Here is a 22,431-nt window from a genome sequence, read left to right as displayed (position 1 = left end):
TTATTTGTTCAGTGTCTTGACTGTAGCTTCTCTGATATTTTTAAAATGTTGACGGATTTACACATTAATTGCCAATTGTTATAGAAAGATAAGAGATGCAAAAATGTCCTTTTGTGTCATTGTAATGATCAATCAGCATTAGCAGATGTCTCTCCTACACAAGGGAAACTATTTTATCTTCACAGTCGTGCTGCCTGTTAGAGAATACAAAAATATCATTAAAAATGTGCTGAGTTTTATAATGTAAGCTGGACTCCCTGATCTATCTTCTCTAAACAACTTCTTGTTTCTTTCTATTTCTCTTTCTGTTCTTAAATTGACTCTCAACATCCTCCAATTTTGAAAATCCACACTTCATTCTCAATCTTCAAATCTTGCTCTTCAGGAAAATGGAAAATTGGTTCTATAATTCTCCAGCCTCCAATGCCTTCATTATTATCTTGCACTTCCAGTAAAATAAGTTGCGTTTTATTTTTGAACTGAAAGGCTTAGTCAAAAATCTAACATAGTGCTTCTTAGATACACCAAGGTCAGAACATTGTGTTTCTCATGTACATAAATGCATTGACTTTCCAAAAGTAGCAAAACCTCTCAAGGCCTCTGAAATCTTAGGAAGAAGGAAGAATGTTCCATTATATATTTTTCTTCTGACTTTTGATTGGAATGAAATTTCACTTTTGTTTTGTAACTGTAGCCTAATTTGCATGTTACTTATTAGGATGTTGTTTATTATGTGTTATTTGTGGCACAGGAAAAACTCAAACAATCTGAGAGTCTGTTGCTGTTTACACTATAGCTTTCTGCATCCAGTGTTTCCTATATTCTGCTCTCTTACTCATATGCATTACTATTCCCTTTACACTGAATCTATGCTGTTCATTTCAACAATTCTCTACATTAGGGTGTTACACATTTTATTTGCTTTGTGGATAAAGATGTTTTCTCGTGATTTCTTGATTTTTTTTATTTGGGTGCCTTGTTCGTGGTTACCTTATTTATGTCCCTTATTCTGAAGCCATCCACAACTGAGAACATCTTCTGTCTACCATGTGTACTCTCTGAAATTCTGGCAGGTCACACCTCAGTGTCTGGACTGTTTTATTTCAGTTAACCTTGTCTCCCGACCTTAACTGAAAGACCTTTGCATTTTTTCCCATAGGTTGCAGTAATTGTAATTGCTTCATTGTAATTTTGGCCCACTACCTCTGCTTCCCATCTCTCCTCTCTCCTGTTACAAGAACAAACTGATTGCAAAACCCAAGGAACTGAATTATATAATGCATGTTCGGCTTATAGATGCTGCTCTGTACGTCAATTTCTTAAGCATTTATCTATTCTTTCCAAATGTCAGTGATTTCATTCTTGCTGTAGGAGTGCTTTGTCTGCCCAATTACAATTGTAGCTTGATCCTTGGAGAGTGTCATCCTGTCTTTGCTGATGATTGAATAAAATGTTGTGAGATAGCTCCTTTTTTGTAATTCGTGGTGGTGAAATTAGGCTCGATGAACAAGTAACTGCCTTATTATGCTGTCCATGAAATAGCAAGATTATAGTCTTGAATGTGAAGTTAGAATGAATAAAAGGCAAATCTAATTGATTTCACCTCCAGTCTGAATTCATTATTGACTTGAATAGGAAGATTTTTTTTAAGAAAATCTTCGAAGTTTTGATTGCCATCCTGAAATCAACCCACAATCATTAATATTTTTCATGTTAATTTTGGGATATTTTTTAAAAATTTTCAATTATTTTAGAGTTAGTTAGGAAATTGAGCACTGACATACTCCTCAGCTTGTAACTGCAATTTTATTTGAAGATGTTATAATTAAACGACTGGTACAAAATTGGACACAAGGTTGATGTTTTTATTGTTTATTCACAATATTTTAATGCAGTTAGCACTGTATAATGGCTGACTCGATAGTCATTGTGGGCTCAATGGCCTCGTCTGCTCAATCACTTTTAGACTGAAAGATATTTTGTTCCTTTTTGCTTTTAGATGTCATTCATACTGTGGGACCTATAGCAAGAGGAAGCTGTGATGAACGTCTTAAACGTCAGTTGAGGAACTGCTATGAGACTTCCCTGAAGCTGTTGGAGACTCAAGGGCTGAGGTCTATCGTAAGTGTTAACTTTGCCTCAGCTTATTAAGATAACATGGAAAGGGAATTGTCTCTTCATTCTTCTAAAAAAAATCACAATATCAAATGTATACGAAGATTCATGGATAATTAGAAAACTGGGTCTGGAAACCTGCAGGGTGCTTGTTTATGACACACACACTAGTGTGATGCTAACGATTTGACAATTATCTGTCCGGCTGTCTATATTTTCCAAACGTTCAGAGCAAAAAAACTGAAGATACAGGAAATATGATCAAAAGTAGAACATGCTATAAGCATAACAAAGGTCAAGCAGCAACATGGAAGGAAGCACAATCAAATATACCAAGTCCATTGTTTTTTCAGTTTTACTGTATGCATTAACTTGTCACTGTAGAGAGCTAATATCACCCCAAAGTTCCAACAGTATACCTGGGACAATTAATTTAATACAGGATGTGTTCAGTCACCATGCATATCAGCTCTGTTCAATTAGCTTGCTAGAACTGTACCTTAACCAGAACTTAGCATAGCTCTGTAGTAGTTTCACTCATTTCAATGCAAGACAATAGCTGGGGTGGTTGTCTCTCTCTGGCTACATAGATTGGGACAGTTGGTTATGGATGAATAGGTGAAAATCAATTGGTTCATATACTCAGCTTTCACAACTCCAGTGAATATAAAGAAGTTTATCCATTCAGCTTTGTCACTTCATTACTCGTTCTGGTTTGATAAATTGCTTACAGGCTTCCTCTGAGGTCCTTCCTAAAACAGGACTTCCAAACTTGCACAGAATGCAGCAGTGAAAAAGTAACCCATTAATTACATTGTATGGTGATGTAGCTGTCTGATTCACTGTAGTTATTCATTACAGCCAGAGTGGACAGTTAGACACATGTAAGATGTTTTCATTTGAGGAAGAGTCCAAAATCAGCATTCATAAAAAACATGGCAAATACTAATAAATTTGTCTACCAAATAAGTAATTATTTTCTCTGAAAAATTTAGAATGTGCAATATGATACCATGTGAAGTGGTTCAGGCAAATAGCTTAGACACACAAGCTGGAAAAGAAAAATTAAAAGGTTGAGATGAGGCTGGTGGAATGGGAGGCAATTTGTGTAATGAATATCAATGTAGTCTGGCAGGGCCAAGTGGTCTGTTTCTCTTCAGTATATTCAGATTATCCTTTCAGTTCAATGCACAAATCAATGTTCTTCATGCCACTCTATGAAAGTTAGGACTGTTGTATCTAATCATGGTTTTGAAAGACTGAACTTGAATTGCTTTGTAAGATGGTAAGTGGTAGAATGACTTAAATTGAAGGAACAAGCATTGCAATGTTTAATTCTAATTAATTAACACCAGAGCTGGTGTGAGCTCCAATTTCTTAACCATCCTATTTGTCCTTGTAAAGGTGATGTTGAACCATTGACATCAGTTTGGTGAGTTGTTTCAGCAGGCTGTTAATAGACAGGCATATTTTGTTTATCTGCAGTAATAAATAGAATAGAGTGGGTAAGGAGAACAAATGTACTCTCTGAAAGGCATTACCATAGCCAGTAATTAGTAATACTGGCAGTAACATTTAATTCCATGTTATTTAATTATCGAAATTTAAATTGGATTTGATCTTGTGTCAGGTTCACTAATCCAGGCCTGTGGATTATACATCCAGTAACCATCCATCTATACTTTTAAATTTGACTTGGATGTAAGTTACTCACAACAGTGCCATGTTTATTCTTCTTCTGAGTACACCCACTACATGAAAACATTTTGGTTGTCAACTTCAACTAGGGGAAATTAATTGATTAATGCCTGAGTGTGAAGGGATTGAAATCACATGGTTCTAAAGCTGATTAAAACAGATTTGTTTCAAAATGCGGAAAGTTCATACAACAATTCTCCACCCCACTCACACTTTGTGTGTGTGGGAAGGAGGGGGAAATTCTTGTCTTTTTTTTGTGACAGTTTGAATCAACTACAGATCTTGGTGAATTTGCCTGTGAGATTCCCAGCTGGCTGTACAGTGACACTTGCTGAGATTTTTTTACTTGAAGCAATTGGTGTAAAATAAGATAAAAAACATTCAATGGATTCCCAAGGTTCACATTGTCATTTGAGTTTATAAAATGCTATGTCAGCTTTTATAGCGTCTATCAAAATAGTTGCTGTGGGAATTGAGACTGACTTCTATCAGTAAAACTAATTCAACACATTGCTGCCATTTCCCTCCACCCCCATCTCGTTCCCCTGCTGGTAAGGGGACCCAGATTTATTTCACATAATATTTACATTGGTGGTAGCCCAGACAGTTTAAGTGGCTACATTTCAGAAACTGAAGAGGCCTTTGATAAATGCAGTGTATTTCCATGTCAGGCCATCTGGAAACTTAATACTAAGCAATCTCTCTCATGTTTAAACAACCTAGACACACTCTATCAGTTGATGTATGATGAACCCATAAACTGAACTCTGGCTCCTGGTGACGAACTCACTCTTAAATTCCTCAGCCTCTTATCCCTTTTTATCTCTGCTGCTTGATAAAGTGGGTTTAGGTTACAGCAGAGTGAAACCATGGCTGAGTAGAATTAAGTAGGCCTCTCCATTAGAACAATTTGTAAACAAAAACTGTATGATTCCAGCTGCAGCAGGGCTTTTAGTTGAGGTGGAAGGGGAGAGTAAAAGTGACTTTGACAAATGACAATGATTGCATTAACACAGCAAGTGTCCGTGCTATGGTTTATAATGATTTGTCAGAACTGGTGTTCACCTCAAGAATCCCTTCCTGTCAGGCTAATGAAGAAAGCAGAGCTTACCTCCATCTTCAGCCAAGTTCATGACAGGAAAGAATGCATCACAAGAAGTGTTCTTGTAGCTTAAGACAATACCCTGTGTTGTTTTACAATGAGTAGCAACAGCTGCCCTTGAGTCTAATTTAAATTAATATTTTAGTTATTCCTTTGATGAATTTGCTCTCCATATTCCCAGTACATTTAGCAAAAGATGAGGATATGTATAGACAGATGCTGAAACTTATTTATCTTCCATTCAATGAAGTGCTGCTATGCTGCACGGTAACACTCGAAAGGAAAGAGAAAATTCTCAGCATTCCTTCATCAAAGCCTTGTTCCAGATAGGATCGAAGTGTTTCTGACGTCCTGATTCATTTTAAGTACAGCTGTACTCAACTCAGCCCGTTTGGCTTTCTGGATTTCAATTTGGCTTTCAATTTGGACTTCAATGTTCATGCCTACTAATGTTTTCAAATCACTTGCCTCTAACTGATCTTCTAGTCCTACAACCTTCGGAGTTCTTTTCACCTCCAATTCTGATTCCTTATCCAAGCTGATTTTTATTCTTTCCACCATAAATATCAATTCATTTAGATCTCAAGCCCATAATTTCTAGCATTCCCTTCCGAAACCCCTTGGTCCCTCTTTTAAATATATCCCTACCTCTTTGGCCAAGCTTTGTCACCCATGCATTGTCAGATTGTGTCTGTAATGCATCCAGGGAATGTTTTTCCATGTTAAAGGTGTTGTACAAATAAATGCACGTTGCTGTTTGGGACTGCAAACATATTTCTGTCCTAAGGGAAATGCTGTGTGTGGCATTCATAGCTTTTGGAATTTTTGGTAATAGTGTTTATGTTACAGTCTAATAGTAGGGCCTGGCAGCACTTGAAAGAGATAATTGCCAGCATGGTTGACAGAGCTGATGTGAGGCAATATATTGGTGTTCCTTAAGGTCATTTGAAGCTACTTGACATCCTCTATTGCCTTTTATTACCAAGCAATGTATGGGTTGAATGCAAATTGTTAATAATAAGTGCAGTCTGAACCCAATTAGCACAATTAAAGGTTCTAGTAATATGTTATTCAGCTCAAATTAACATTCAAGTGAAAGCTAATTATCACTTTTTAACCAAATAAAATGTTTAATTGTGTACGCATTCTAGAGTAGGAAACAAATTGAATTTATGCAATAAGCATTTTCGCCTTTGTTTATTTATCCCTTTCCATTTGAAACAGGACATTTTGGGAAGGCCAACAGTTGTTAGGTTTGGGGTAGTTGCCCTTCAGCTGGATGTCGTGCAAAGTCATTGAATTATCAACCACATTAGTGCATCTGGCATTGGTACAGTGATATAAGCAAATGAAATGTACACAATATTCCAACACTAAAGTTTGACAAGTTAATGATTGTTGTCTCCCTCCACCGAAGATCATTGGTGAATCAAATGAAGTTTAGTAATTGTGTTTGTATGATTCAGTACTAAAACCTTGTTTGCTTCAGATTATCAACTGAATTTAGTTTCCGCCACTACTATGGTGGAATTTGAATTTGCAAGTCTAGATTATTAATTCAATTTTCTGGAATGCCACCATATCCCCAATGTTTACCCTGGGCCCATATATAACAACTGAATTACCTGTGAGTGCGGTAGGAATATCAGTTTTTTCCTTTACTGTACATCCTTAACTTGGAGAGAGAAAAACTTTCATTAATACACATCTATGGATATTAGGAGAGGCCAGAATCAGCATTATCTCTACTAGGTGTTGCATTTGAATTGTTTCTGAATGCTGACAGAATTCCTGTTTTCCTCTTTGGTCATATGTTTTTTTTCTCTAACACTGCCAATGGTGACTCTGCTTTCAGCTGCCTTGGAATTCTGTGCTGAGAAGTCCTTGCCTTCCAACTCACTCCTTAACTCCTGCCAGCTTAATGAAGTTTTTAAGTCCCTTCCCAAATGTTATGAAGCTTAATATCAACTTACTTCCAATAATGCTTCTGTGGATCACCTTGACTGACTTTTTTTTTGAAGGAAAACAAAATCATTAAAACAATGGATGATAGCATTAGTACTAAAGAACAATGAGAACACAGCTGCTGAATAAAAGAGGGAGAACTAAACAGTCCTGTGAATGTTGTTCCTTTCAAAAATTTCCTTAGTAAGAAATTATTCTGCTTAATGATGGTGTAATTTTTTTGGTGAAACTCAAAATAAACCTTGCAAATGCTGGAGATCTGAAACAAAACCAGAAAATACTTTAAAAAAAAAACTCAGCAACTAAGACCACAAGTGTGGATAGGAAAACATTTAATGCTTTAGGCCTGTGACTTTTTTGTTGACTTCACATTAATAAGTTTGATTTTGTGGGGGAATCACATAGAAGTTGCTTTTGTTTTGCATTTAATAGCGTAATTTATTTGGTATCTCTGTTACGTATGTTTAAATTACGTTGCATTTGCAATGTTGATAAGGCACTTGAGAATCTGTTCTTTGAATATAGATTAGTCCAGATTAACATATGCAAATGATAATTATCATAATTAATTAGGCCTTCAGATTTTGACATCTGCACATGTGAGGCATCTTTAAAACAACAGCTCTGTGGATCCAATGTCTAGCAGGCAATTTAGAAGATTAGGTTTGGCATGGCACTTTTGATTACTCTTCTGTACCTCACCCACAGGTATTGCTCCATGGACTCAGTCTTGGAAGATGAGCAGGAAAACTGGATAACCTAAAATTAGCCTGGATTTGATTAGCCGAAGTTAAATATGAAATTACAGAATCCAAGTGATTTTGTCACAATTTGAACAAAGTAGCTTTCATGGTTTGGCTTCTAAACCTGATGAAAGGAGATTTGTGATTTTGACCCAAAGTCTAAAGGTTATATGGGTCTTGTGCTAATTGGCTACTTTGTAGAATGAAAAACACAGACCTGCATCAAGATGGAGACAAAATCTTCAGGTTAAAATCCCAATCAACAGTCTTTTTGATGATTCAGTAAATAATTTAACTTCAGATTTAAATTAGTTGTACAGTTACTCCTCACTAAGGTCATACTTGTTTTTTGGGAGAATCTTATTGGTGGAGTTTATTTATCACTTTCCTGATAAATCCTGAATTTATAATGCTCTTCAGCTAAAGAGGCGGAAATACTTCTCTTTTGTCAATGATGGGAATTATTTAAGTGTCTCCTTATCTGAGGTTGGAAATGTTGGACCAGCTGAACTTACCTCGTGGCCCTTTCCCCTTTGGGACGTAATTTGTCAGACGTCCAGTGAAGTCAGATTCATATCTTTCCCAGCCAATTTCATCCAACAGTTCTGTGTCTTATGATATTTATGGGTGGAAGGAAGTGCTTGTTTGTGTAAAGGTTGGTTGAAGCCACCAGGACAGTGTTTCTACACTGGGTGCTGCATGCGATCCTGGTGCACTCGTGGGAAGAATTGCTAACTTCTCATCTGTTGCTCCCGAAACTCATTTGCATGAAAAGCTCAAGCTATACCATGAAGCAACTAGTTAAGCAGCATTTAATATGTACTTTTACAAATCTGCTTAAAAATATGCTTTTTGACATATTTAAGGATGATTTCTAGGTGTAGTTTAATGAGTGTAGCTGAAAGGATTTTATTACAAACATAACCAGTTTTAATCAGCCCACTGCCTGTGAGCAACTTAATCTTAATTCACTAAAAATGTTTTTAAAATCTGTAGAGCAATTTGCTAGCTATTTTAGGGATATCAGAGTCAGTTTATTTACAACTTAATGAGATATATAGTCAACAGCTTTGAAAATTAGTCATTTTTTGTTCTTATCCCCAAAGAAACAGCTTAATCTGAAGTAACTTCCCAAGAACTGCAAAAGGGTCAATTAGTAAAAAAAAACACCACTGTGATTAATTCACTCAGGATTAGGGCTAGTTTTGTGGGTAGTGCCAGGTACTACTACTACTACATAATTTATAAATTAATAATGATTTTGTAGAAAGTCAGCTTGTACTGCAGGCTAATTCCAATTAAAATTCCACAGTTTTGTGAATACGGATTTGGCTGATTTTTTTTTTGCATGAATCGCACCAAGAAATAAACAAAGGAATGGAACAACAATGCCAACCTGGTTCATATTTTTATGATACAAAATAGAAATGACAATTTACTTTTATAAATTGGGTTGAAATGAACCTAGCAATTAGTGTCATAGTCATAGAACACTACAACACTGAAACCCATCCTTTGGGCTATCTAAATTCTGCAGAACCATTAATCTGCTTATTCGTATTGACCTGCAGCTGGACTATAATAGTCCTCCTATCCATGAACCTAAGGATAGTTAAGAAGGCCTTTGGGATGCTAGGCTTCATTAATAGGGGATTGAGTTCAAGAGTAGAGAGGTCATATTGCAACTCTACAAATCTCTGGTGAGACCCCACTTAGAGCATTGTGTTCAATTCTGGTCACCTCATTACAGGAAGGATGTGGAAGCTATGGAGAGGGTGCAGAGGAGACTTACTAGGATGTTGCCTGGATTGGGAAACAAGTTTTATGAGGCAAGGTTAGCAGAGCTGGGACTTTTCTCTTTGGAGCATAGAAGGATGAGAGGGGACTTGATAGAGGTCTACAAGATTATGAGAGCCATAGATAGGGTGGACAGCCAGTACCTGTTTCCCAGGGTGTGAATAGCAGACACTAGAGGGCATACGTACAAAGTTAAGGGAGGGGAGTTTAGGGGAGACATCGGGGTAAGTTTTTTACACAGAGGGTTGTGAGTACCTGGAGTGACTTGCCAGGGATGGTGGTGGAGGCTAAAACGTTACAGGTATTTAAGAGCCTCTTGGACAGGCACATGGATGAAAGAAAAATAGAGAGTTACAGGATAGTGTGGGTTTAGTACTTTTTTAAAGGAATATATGGGTCGGCACAACATTGAGGGCCGAAGAGCCTGTACTGTGCTGTAGTATTCTAGTGACTAGTATCCCAATTTCTCTTAAGTATTGAAATTGAACCAAATCTATAACTTGTGCTGGCAGCTCGTCCCACACTCTCACCACCCTGAGTGAAGAAATTTCCCCATATGCTTCCCTTAAGCATTCCATATTTCACTCCTAAACCATGACCTCTCTATTTAGTCTGATATTTAGTCTCTATTTAGTCTCAGTGTAAAACTCATGTTTGCATTTATCCATCTACATTCCCCATAATTTTGTATACCCTTATCAAATCTCCCCTCAATCTTCTACATTCCAAGGAATGAAGTCTAGCCTGTTCAACCTTTTCCTATAACTCAGGTCATCAAGTCTCACCAGCATCTTTGTAAATTTTCTCTGCACTCTTTCAATCTTATTTACATCTTTCCTGTGGGTAGGTGATCAAAACTAATGTAAATACAATACTCCAAATCAGGCCTCACTAATGTCTTATACACCTTCAACACAACATCTTAACTTCTGCACTCAATACATTGATTTATGAAGGCCAAAGTGCCAAAAGCTTTCTTTACAATCCTACCTACCTGTGATGCCATTTTTAAGGAATTATGGTATCTGTATTCCCAGATCACTCTGTTCTACCACACTCCTTGGTATCCTACTGCATACTGTGTAAGACATACCTTAGTAAGTCTCTTCACACATCTGCATTAAATTCCATCTGCCCTTTTTTCAGCCCGTATTCCCAGCTGATCAAGATCCTGCTGCAAGCTTTGAGAGTCTTCCTCACTCTCCACTACTCCACCAATTTTGGTGCCATATGCAAATTTGCTGATTTAGTTTACCACATTATCAACCAGACGATTAATATAGATGATAAAGATCAATGGATTCAGCACTAATCTGTGCAGCACACCACTAGTCACAGGCCTCCAGTCAGAGGTGCAACCATCTACTACCGCACTGGCTTCTCCCACAGTCAATGTCCAATCAAATTTGTTACCTCATCTTGAATGCCAACCTTCTTGACCAACCTCCCATGCGGGACCTTGTCAAAGGCCTTGCTAAAATCCATGTACACAGCATCTACTGCCTTGCCTTAATCAACTTTCTTGGTAATTTCCTTGAAAAACTCTAGAAGGTTGGTTAGATATGACCTATCAAGCAGAAAACCATGTTGACTATCTCCAATCTGTCCCTGTCTATGCAAATACTAATATATCTGGTTCCTTAGAATAACTTACAATAACGCTCCCACGACTATTGTCAAGTTCATCGACCTATAATTGTTTTGGCTTATTCTTAGAGGCTATCTTAAACAGCAGACAAACAGTAACTTTCCTCCAATCCTCTGGCACCTTACCCATGGCTAAGGATGGTTTAAATATTTCTGCTAGTGTTCTGCAAATTCTGTACTAGCCTCACACAAAGTTCAAGGAACCACCTTGTCAGCTCCTGGGGATTTTAAAAAACCCTAATTTGCCTCAAGATAGCAAATACTTACTCCTCTATCATTCCCATTGTCACAGTTGCTGCTTTGCCTCACTTTTATGGACTCTGTGTCCGTATCCTGAGTAAATACAGATGCAAAAAATTCCATTTAAGATTTTGCATATCTCTTCTAGCTCCACACACATGGATTACTGGTTCCATTCTGATCTTCCAAGGGACCAGTTTTGTCCCATGCTATCCTTTTGTTCTTAGTATATTTGTAGAAGCCGTTAGAAGTCTTCTTCACCTTGTCTGCCACAACAACCTCATGCTTTTGTTTAGCCTTCCTGATTTCCTTAAGTGTTCTCTTGCATTTCTTATGCTCCTCAAGTACCTCAATTATTCCTACCTCCCCATACCTTCTATGCACCACCTTCTGTTTCTTAACCAGGACCTTAATATCTTTTGAAAAACCAAGTCTCCATAAATCTATTACCTTTGTCTTTTATTCTGATAGGAACCTACAAACTCTGGACTCTGAAAATTTAATTTTTGAAAGCCTCCCACATACCAAGTACGCCTTTGCTAGAAAACAGCCTTGCCCAATCCACACTTGCCAGATCTTTTCTGATACCATCAAAGTTGGCCTTTCTCCAATTTAAAATCTCAAATCAAGGACAAGACCTATCCTTTCCCATAATTACCTTAAAAATTAATGGCATTATGATCACTAGATGCAAAGTGTTCCACTACACAAACTTCTGTCACCTGCCTGTCTCAATCCGTAATAGTTGATATTTCTATGTATTGATTAAGGAAACTTTCCTGAACGCATTTGACAAACTCTCTCCCATCCAGCCCTCTTACGGTATGGGAGTCCTAGTCAATATGTGGAAAGTTAAAATCTCCAACTATCATAACCTTATATTTCGTGTAATATTCTGCAATCTCTCTATAAATTTGTTCCTGTAAATCCCGTAGATACTGGATGGTTTATAATATAATCCCATTAACTTGGTCATACTTTTCTTATTCCTCAGTTCTACCTAGAAAGACTCATTTAGACGAACTCTCCAGTTTATCCTGACTGAGCACTGCTGTGCCATTTTCACTGATTAGTAATGCCATCCCTCCCACTCTATCAGGTCTAAAACAGTGGAACTCTTGAATATTGAGCTGTCAGTCTTGTCCCTCCTGCAACCAAATTTGCTCATGGCTACAACTGATCCAAGCCCTCAGGTTGTCCTTGAATTCCTAAAATATTCCTTGCATTGAATTATATGTAGCTCAGAATATTAATCTTGCTCAACCTTGTGATTCCTGATTATATATGTAGTCTGAACAACATCTTTCTCAACAACCACTCCACTATGTGATATGGCGTTCTGATTCCCATTCCCCTGCAACTCTGGTTCAAACATGCAGCAGTAGCAAACACTCCCGCTAGGATATTAGAACCCCTCCAGTTCCAGTGCAAAGTGTCCCTCTGTACAGGTTCCACCTTCCCTGGAAGGTGAACTCTGAAACTATGGCTCTTGCACCATCGCCCTAGCTGCATGTTAAACTATGATCTTTCCATTTCTGGTCTCACTAGCATGTGGCATGGGTATCAGTCCTAAGATCACAACCCTTGGGGTCTTGTTCTTTAACTTAGCGCCTAACTCCCTCAACTCACTTTGCAGGACCTCAGGTAGGCAGGACCTCCTGCCTGTGCCATCAGCACCGATGTGGACCCCAGTGGCTGCTCACCCTCCCACTTAAGAATGCTTCGGCCGAGATCAAAGACGTCCCTGACCCTGGCACCTGTGAAGCAAGATGCCATTCGGAAATCTTATTCTCATCCACAGAACCTCCTTTCTCTTTCCCTAACCAACAAATCCCTTATCACTACAGCACTACACACTACTTATCCCCCTTTCCTTCTGAGCCACAGAGATGGACTCAGTGCCAGAGTCCTGACCGCTGTGGCTCTCCTCTGCTCGGTTACCCTCCCCAAAAGTACCCAAAGTTGTTGATGGGAACAGCCACAGGGATTCTCTGCACTGGTCACCCAATTACCTGTGTCCTGCACTTTAGGTGTAACTACTGCCCTGTATGTCCTGTCTACAAACCCCTCAGCCTTTTGAATAATCCAGAGTTCATCCAGTTGCTGCTCCAACTCCTTAACACGGTCTGCTAGAGGCTGCAGCTGGATGCACTTGTTGCTTTATTGAGACACTTTTTGTTTTATCAAGCCACACAGCCCAGCAATCAGCTAGCCTAATCACGGGACAATTCACAATAATCAGCCAACCTACTAACTGGTACGTCTTTGGATTGTGGGAGGAAACCGGAAGCTCACAAGGTCAAAGGGAGAACGCAGGAACTCCTTAAAGAGAGTGGTGGGAATTGAACCCAGATCTCCTGACTGTAGAGCATTGTGCTAACCACTACGCTACTCTGCTGCCCCACTTCATGCAGGTGTAGTCGTCAGGAATACTGGAGGTCTCACCGCCTTCCCATAACCCGCAAGAAGAGCATTCCACTATCCATCCTGGCTTCCCCACTGCTCTAAATGTGCAATAAGAAACAATGAATACTGTAAATAACAAAAGAATATCCACCTTTCCTCAGCAAAGCCTCTATGGGCCAAAACCTCAATTCCTCACTCACACAATGGCCCACAAATGGCACAATATTTGTTTTGCTTCCTCAATGTCAGAATTGGATTGTTTAATATTTTCTGCAGCATCCTTCTTCTTATAAGGCCTGGACTCATTCAGGAGCCAGATGATGAGATATCGGGTCTCTGCTTAGAAGCCATGCCAGCATGAAATTCAGCAGCTTGAGAATGAGTTTTACATTCAGCACACGTAGGTTGTGGGAATAGAGGGGAGATGAAATAGCCCACTTCTGAATCTTTCCAAGATAATATCAGCCAGCATATCCTTCATTCGGCATGTATGTTCAGATAAGGCATTCCAGTCTAATCCTTGGAACCCTATAGATCTTTACAAATTTTATCTTCCTATCTGATTCTTTTTGGAGGAAAAGAAAAGAAGGATTTTGCTTTCAATGGTGAAACATTGCATAGCTCTGAGATATACAGGAGTTTCAGTGGCACTATTCACAGAAAGGTTAATTTGCAGCTAAAGTAATTCGTAAAGCTAAAAATTGAACGCTAAAGAAAAAAGTAGGCGAGGCTGCATTTGAAGATCTATGTACAGAAATGGCCTCCTTACTTAAGGAAGCGTGTCAATGTGTTAATGGCCTGACAGAGTTAATGTGGAAAAAATGCTTCCTCTGTGAGAGGGCTGAGAATTAGGTGTCACTGTTATTAATTAGGGAACTTAAAGAAGATGAGGCAAAATGTTTTCCCTCAGCAGATCATGAGTCTTTGGAACTTTCTTCCTGTAAGGATCTTTGATTTTCTTTAAGGCACGAGCAGATATCTTGTAGATAAGTAATGATGTGAATGATTATTGCAGAAGGACAAGAATGGGGCCTATTAATGCTATCCCCTTCTCTCTGTTCCTCCATCTTGGCCCCATCTGCTCTCAGGATTAGGCTTTTCATTCCAGAACAAGTGCAATGTCCTCCTCCTTCAATGAAAGGGGCTTTCCTTCCATTACCATCAATGCTGCCCTCACCAGCAACTCTTCCATTTTTATGCATGTCTGCCCTCACACCACCCTCCCTCCACCCCGCCAGGGATAGGGTTCCTCCTTTCCGCACATAATTCTCTGTAACTTCAACAGGATCCCACCACCAAGCACGTTTTTCCTTGATCCCACTTTCTGCTTTCCACAGGGATCGCACCCTACGGACTCCCTTGTCCATTCAACCCTCCCCACTGATCTCCCTCATGGTACTTATCCTTGCAAGTGGAAGAAGTGCTATATCTGCCCCTACACTTCCTCCCTCACTATCATTCAGAAACCCAAATAGGTGAGGCGACACTTCACCTGTGAGTCTCCTAGGGCCATCTACAGTATCCGAAGCTCCCTATATGGTCTCCTGTATATCAGTGAGATCCACCGTAGATAGGGAGATCTCTTCACTGTCAGAAAAAGTGGGATCTCCTGGAAGCCATACACTTCAATTCTACTTTCCATTCGCATTCCAACATGTCAGTCCATGGTATTCTTTACTGTTGCGATGAGGTCACACTCAGGTTAGAGGAGTAACATCTTATGTTCCATCTCGATAGCCTCCAACCTGATAGCATGAACGTTGACTTCTCAAACTTCCGGTAATTGCCCCCTCTTTGCCATTCTTATTCCCATTTCCCTCTCTTACCTCGTCTTCTTACTTGCCATCACTTCCCTCTGGTGCTCCTCTCCCTTCCCTTTCTGCCATGATCTTCTACCCTCTTAGATTCCCCTTTCTCCAGCCCTTTATCTCTTTCACCTATCTGCTGCCTGGCTTGCCATGTTCCTCCACCATTTTGTGTGTGTTGCTGTTATTAAAATCTGATCAGACGTGATCTCATTAAATGGGGGAGAAGAATTGAGGGATCAAGTAACTCATTCCTATTCCTATTTTGTATGTTCTGTTTGCCTGCTCCTTTGTTCAAGTTCTTTTTCTAAATTACCTACTAAAATCATCACGGCAAATTGACGAGCCCAATTTAAGTGTCTGTACTGCTGGTGGTCTTGCCTTCAACTACTCAGTCCCAAGGTCTGAAACTTTCCTTCTAAACCTCTCTTGCATCCTTTCAGGTGCTCCTTTAAAACTGCCTCTTCAATAAGTTTTTGGCCAGCTGCATCATGAGTTCCTATTGTACTTTTCATTGCAAGGCTGTAGAATGGTGTATGTAAATTTTAGATAAAGCAGAATTGAGCCTGTCTGTTTTGGTTGACTACTGTGTTTTAACTTTTTCACTTCCTGCATTATAATTTCTTTTATATCTTCTGTTCTTTGATTAAATATCTGCTCAGTGTGAGCAATTGTTGGTTGCATAAGTATCTATTATCCATTTTGTTGACCTTGAAGGTGAGAGAGAATCAAACCGATCTATCTTAAGCTATTCCTATTTAACTATCTTGTTGAATATAGGCTGCATATGGATAAACCGGAGTGAATGCTTTGGTAATTGCCTTGTCTGTCATGTCTGCAATGATCAGGTTGATTTTATGCAAAAGAAAGTTCCAATTTTTCCCCAATTGCTATATTTTGCTAGGCTAAGCACCCTGTCATTATTGGGAGATCAGTTGTAGTTTCAGTAATGAGTTCTGTTTGCTGTGGTTTCTGGAGTTCTTTTAAACAAGCTGCTATTGCCCACAATTTAAATTGACTTAGTTGTCTGTGTAAGTAGAATTTTCACTCGTAGAAACATAGAAACATAGAAAATAGGTGCAGGAGTAGGCCATTCAGCCCTTTGAGCCTGCACTGCCATTCAGTATGATCATGGCTGATCATCCAACTCAGAACCCTGTACCTGCTTTCTCTCCATACCCCCTGATCCCTTTAGCCACAACGGCCATATCTAACTTCCTCTTAAATATAGCCAATGAACCGGCCTCAACTGTTTCCTGTGGCAGAGAATTCCACAGATTCACCACTCTCTGTGTGAAGAAGTTTTCCCTCATCTCAGTCCTAAAAGGCTTCCCCTTTATCCTTAAACTGTGACCCCTCATTCTGGACTTACCCAACATCGGAAACAATCTTCCTGCATCTAGCCCTTCCAAGCCCTTCAGCTTTGGTAAGCTTTTGAGTCCCATTCTGACTTGAACAGGTGTGTCACTGGGCACTCTATTGATATTATAGGACATCTGTGGTCAAGCCCAGAGCACAGAACTTCAAAGTTACAACAGTAGCTTTTGTTCCTTTAAATTTGTGCTGGGACTTAGAATGAGAAACACAGTGGTAACATCTGTGAATATGTGGCACACTTTAAGTAGAATATCAAAAAATGAATGGAATAAGAAATTAAAAATAAATTTTACTTGTAAGTTAGGGGAATTTTCATGGCTTTCTCCTCCCTTGCACACTTTAAAATTTACATCCTGATAAATGTTAATGAGGAAAGAAATCTGTGAAGATCAAAATGAGATGGAAGCATCACAGCTGTTAATACAGAAAAATGGTTAGTTATACCTGTTAAGTATCTCGTCCATATGGAGCAAAGAACTGAAAAATTCCCTTGGAACTATTCACAAAACTAACCACTGTACATTGAAAATATTATAGTTTTTTTTTCAGATTGTGAGGTCCTATTGCTGTAACCTTTTCCATACACAGCTCTCCATCCATGCCAACCCCACCTCACAAGCTGCCTGTGCTTTCTATTCCTGGCATCTGCAGTGTCGCGAAATTTAACTGCTGTACCATCAAAGGACCTGCTTTCGACTACATGAGCCCATATCTCTTGATTTCATGCCTTACAGTTTCCCTCTCTCCTTCCTTTGAAAGCTGCCTCTTTGACCAAGTTTTTCATCACTCATCCTGTTGCAACACAGAGTCCAATTATGTTTTAAAAGCTGGATGAACTCAGCAGGTCGGGCTGCATCTGTTGAAAGAAGCAGTCAACGTTTCAGGTCGAGATCCTTGGTCAGGACTAAAGAAGGAGGGGGCAGGGGCCCTATAAAGAAGGTGGGGGGGAGGAGGGTGGAAAACCAATCAGAGGAAAGATCAAGGGGTGGGGGAGGTGAAGGGGATAGGCAGGAGAGGTGAAGAAGGAATCTAAGGGGAAAGCACTATGGGTAGTGCAAGAAGGCAGAGTCATGAGAGGTGATAGGCAGCTAGAAGAGGAGACAGAGTGAAGGTGGGATGGGGGAAGGGAGAGGGGGGGAATTACCGGAAGTTGGAGAATTCGATGTTCATACCAAGGGGCTGGAGACTACCCAGACGGTATATGAGATGTTGTTCCTCCAACCGAAGTTTGGCTTCGTCATGGCAGTAGAGGAGGCCATGAATGGACATATCTGAATGGGAATGAGAGGGAGAGTTGAAGTGAGTGGCAACCGGGAGATCCTGTCTGTTGTGGTGGACGGAGCGTAGGTGCTCAACGAAGCAGTCCCCCAATCTGCGTCGGGTCTCGCCGATGTAGAGGAGGCCGCACCGGGAGCACCGGATGCAATAGATTACCCCAACAGACTCAAAAGTGAAGTGTTGCCTCACCTGGAAGGACTGTTTGGCTCACCTCTCCTGCCTATCCCCTCCCTGCTTCCCCTCCCCCACCCCTTGATCTTTCCTCTGATTGCTTTTCCACCCTCCCTCCACCTTCTTTATAGGGCCCTTGCCCCCTCCTTCTTTAGTCCTGACAAAGGGTCTCGACCCGAAACATTGACTGCTCCTTTCAACGGATGCTGCCCGACCTGCTGAGTTCATCCAGCTTGTTTGTACGTCTTGATTTGACCACAGCATCTGCAGTGTACTTTGTGTCCGATTATGTCTGATAGTTGTTACTGTGAATTGCCTTTGTGAAGGTTTTCATACAGTACGTGCAAGTGTGAATCTGGAAGGGTATGGTGGAATATATGGACCTGGTTAAGTGTTAGTTTTTGAAATGAGTAGAGTATTATGAATAGGAAAGCTATGTTTGAAACTTGACTGTTAATAATGTTTGGACTTAATCTTACAGAGCAATACTGTTTATTGGAAGATGAAATTAACATATGATTCTTACTGCATTCAGCAGTGTAAACATTTGGAAAATTATGTATTACCAAAGAAGTACTGTCACTAAAAAAATAAACTATTGGAGGAACTCAGTGGGTCCATATGGAGGGAAAGGAACAAATTGATGTTTCGGGTGGAGATTGTTCAACTGGTACTGTCACCATTTTGGATTGTTCAGGAAACGAACAACCAAGCCTGAGTCTACAAAAGGTTGGCCTTTGATAAATTGATTTTTAACCTTAGCCTTTTTTCGCTTTCCAAAATTCATTTAGCTTAAATCTCTCAAATTGTTCTCATCATTAAATAGAGAAGTAAAGGAAGCTGCATTAATTTAACAGAAGTTTTTTTACTGCTCTTTTAATATTTATTTGCATCCTAGAACAGCACTGGCTTTTCTTGCTTGGGAATGAAGGGACATATGGTCCAGTAGACTTTGCCAGTTGGGCTGTAACTGCTGCTACCCATAGACCTTATCAGAAAGTAGGCAGACAGGCATGTTCTACAGCATATTCAATTTTCTGTGGTTTTTATATTCTATACTTATTAGACAAGATCTTGCCTTTTCATTAGCAACTCATTACACAGACATTGAGATTATTGTGCTGTTAACTATACCCATCTGAACTTGTAGAGATTTCCCTTTCTTTTACATATCGTCCACTACTTTCTACTGAAAACTAATTTGCACCTTTTTCCCCCAGTTATAACAAAAATAGCAGGTTTGAAGCATTGGCTGTTTCACTTTTACAGATGCTGTCTTACCTGCTGAGATTTCCCAGCATATTTTATTTTTGTTTCAGATTTCCAGTATTTATCTAATTTTTTTGGGTGATTTTTTCATAGACAGTCATCAGCCTGGCTTCTGAACAGCTTCTCATCAATCCAGTAGGGACTTCAGTTCTCTACTGAGTTCATTTCCCACTTTGCAGTCCTTACATTGCTGAACTTCCACTGTAACCTGTAATCATTCACTGACGCAGGTCAACAAACCCAAACGTTAAGAGAGGCAAGAAGCATGACAATGTATCAATAAGTAAAGGTGGGTGCTGAACATTGCCAGATAGCTCAGGACATGAACCCACATTGGCAAAGGGGCATTAATGTTACTTTGCTCATATCTACTTCATTGTCTTTTGATCCTTCCAGAGGTGCAAACAAACGGCTGTTGTCATTTTCAAACTCTTCCTGTCCCTCCAGCTTTCCCCATCCTTCCCCATCTTTAGTATCTTCCAGTCTCCATCCTCTCCCCTGGTTTCTCCTCATCTCTCATCCGTCACAACATTTTCCAGTGAAACTCAAGGGAGGGAAGACACTTAAAGCTGAAAAGATCCTGTACAGCTTAGACCCTTATGATTACCTGAGGTCAAACTACCTTGGGAGATCATATCCAGGGATATGCTGATGGATAGTTTGCTTTCAATGACACACTATATTAATGGATTAAAAAAAAGAATAAAGATTTTTAAACGTGATGGCAATTAATGTTTGGTTGTCCCATAAGAGGGAGGATCTTTCAAAGATAGGTGGATAGATCCATCCTTTTGTGGTTATCAATTTTGACCACATTTAAACTCTTTACTCAATTCATTTTTAAAAATTAAATAAATTATACAGTGGGCACTGTTCTCTGCAGGAGATGAAGAATGGAACATTCAAGCTAGCACATCCTTACTTCTAAATATTATTTCCAGGATCCTAAGTATTCATCGTGCTATGGAGGGAGGGCAGTGTTGTCTAGATTCCATTCAGTGCATTCTCTAAGTGGTATTCGAATAGGTTTATTATGGTCACATGTACTGAGATACAGTGAAAATCTTGTCTTGCATTGTGTTCATTGCCCAGTGCACTGAGGTCGAACAAGGTAAAACAATAATAATACAGAAAAAATGTAACAGCTACAGTGAAAGTACAGTGCAAGTGTAAAATCATAACAAGTTGAATTGTGAGGTCAATGGTCCATTTTGACATTTTAGTAGTCTTATAACTGCAGGGTAGAAGTTGTCCTGAGCTTGGTATAAGTATGTTCAGGCATTTATATATTTTTCCCAATAGAAGAAGGAAGAAAAGGGTCTGTACAGAGTGAGTGGGGTCTATTGATTATGCTGGCTGCTATATTGAGGCAGTAGGAAGTGTAGACAGTATCCATTGAGGGAAGACTGGTGTCTATGATGTGCAAACTCATTGCAGTTTCTTGCTGTCACGGGCAGTGTGGTTGATGTACCAATCTGCTATGCGTTCAGACAGATTATTTCCTATGGTACAATAATAAATATTGCTAAGTGTCAACCGAGACAGGCCAAATTTCTTCAGCTGCCTGAGGAAGCAGGTGATCTTTCCTGACTATTTGTTTTTTTTTTGATAAACTTTTTTATTGAGTTTTCAAATAATTATAGAAATAAAAGAAAATATATGAAAAAAATATATATACCCTTCTCCCCTCCCCTTAACCCCTCCCCCCTAACATCCCTATATATAAAAAAAAAGAAAGAAAGAAAGAAAAAAAAAGGAAAGAGTGCCTGGATATCGGAAGATCCCCACATGCTCCATGGAGTTCGTAATAACTTTAGTATATATATTTATTTCTTTCCCCAAATAACCAATTATTTCATCTTCGGAGCACCTATATATTTAATCCTGTCTTTTGTAAATAAGGGCGCCAAATTTTCAAAAATGTTTCATATTTATCTCTTAAATTGTAAGTAATTTTTTCAAGTGGCATACAGCCATAAATTTCCTACTCCTGACTATTTGTTGTATTTGATCAGACCAGAACAGGCTATTGGTGATGTTAACTCAAGGAACTTGAAACTCTCAACCTCGATACTTAATGACAGGATCATGGGCACTGCACCCACCTCCCCCTTTTTGAAGTCAGTAAGGCAACAAAACATAGGACCAGTTTCAGCACATTCTTTCTAAGATAGGGCCCAAAACTGCTCACAATACACAAAGTGAGGCCACATCAGTGCTTTATAAAGTCTCAACATTATATCTTTGTTTTTATATTCGAGTCCTCTTGAAATCAATGTGAACATTGCATTTGCCTCCCTCAGCATAGACTCAATTTGCAAATTAACCTTTAGGAAATCCTGCGCAAGGATTCCCAAATCCCTTTGCACCTCAGTTTTAGTATTTTCTCTCCATTTAGAAAATAGGCAACCCTTTAATTTCTTCGACCAAAGTACATGACTGAACACTTAATGACATTACATTCCATCTGCTACTTCTTTGCCCATTGTCTGAATCTAAATCCTTCTGCAGCCTCTCTACTTCCTCAAAATCACCTGCCCCCCCACCTATCTTCATAAGATCTGCAGACTTTGCAGCAAAGCCATCAATTCTGTCATCAAAATTATTGAAATATAAAGTGAAAACAAGCGGTTCCCTATGGAACACCACTAGTACATTTATTCCCACTCTTTGCCTCCTGCCAGTTAGCCGTTGCTTTATTCATGCTAGAATCTTCCCTGTAGTACCGTGGGCTCATAAATAATTAAGTAGCCTTATGTGTTGCACCTTATCAAAGGCCTTCTGGAAATCCAAGTCCACAACATTAACTCCTTTGTCT

The 22,431-nt window shown here is 39.4% G+C and overlaps 1 protein-coding gene across 4 annotated transcripts in view; it reads left to right on the top strand.

Annotated features, from left to right (window-relative positions):
• Nucleotides 1-22,431, top strand: part of LOC132403001 (ADP-ribose glycohydrolase MACROD1-like) — a 1,163,451-nt gene that overhangs the window by 745,181 nt on the left and 395,839 nt on the right. For all 4 annotated transcript variants that reach the window (XM_059986201.1, XM_059986200.1, XM_059986202.1 and 1 more), the window contains one exon: nt 2,000-2,121. In XM_059986201.1, the coding sequence (XP_059842184.1) occupies nt 2,000-2,121 (122 nt within the window). The remainder of the gene's footprint in view (nt 1-1,999; nt 2,122-22,431) is intronic.

Source organism: Hypanus sabinus, chromosome 12, assembly GCF_030144855.1.
Source record: "Hypanus sabinus isolate sHypSab1 chromosome 12, sHypSab1.hap1, whole genome shotgun sequence".
Lineage (NCBI taxonomy): Eukaryota > Metazoa > Chordata > Chondrichthyes > Myliobatiformes > Dasyatidae > Hypanus > Hypanus sabinus.
The sequence above is the reverse complement of the archived record's forward strand: the minus strand, read 5'-3'. Positions and strand labels throughout refer to the sequence as shown.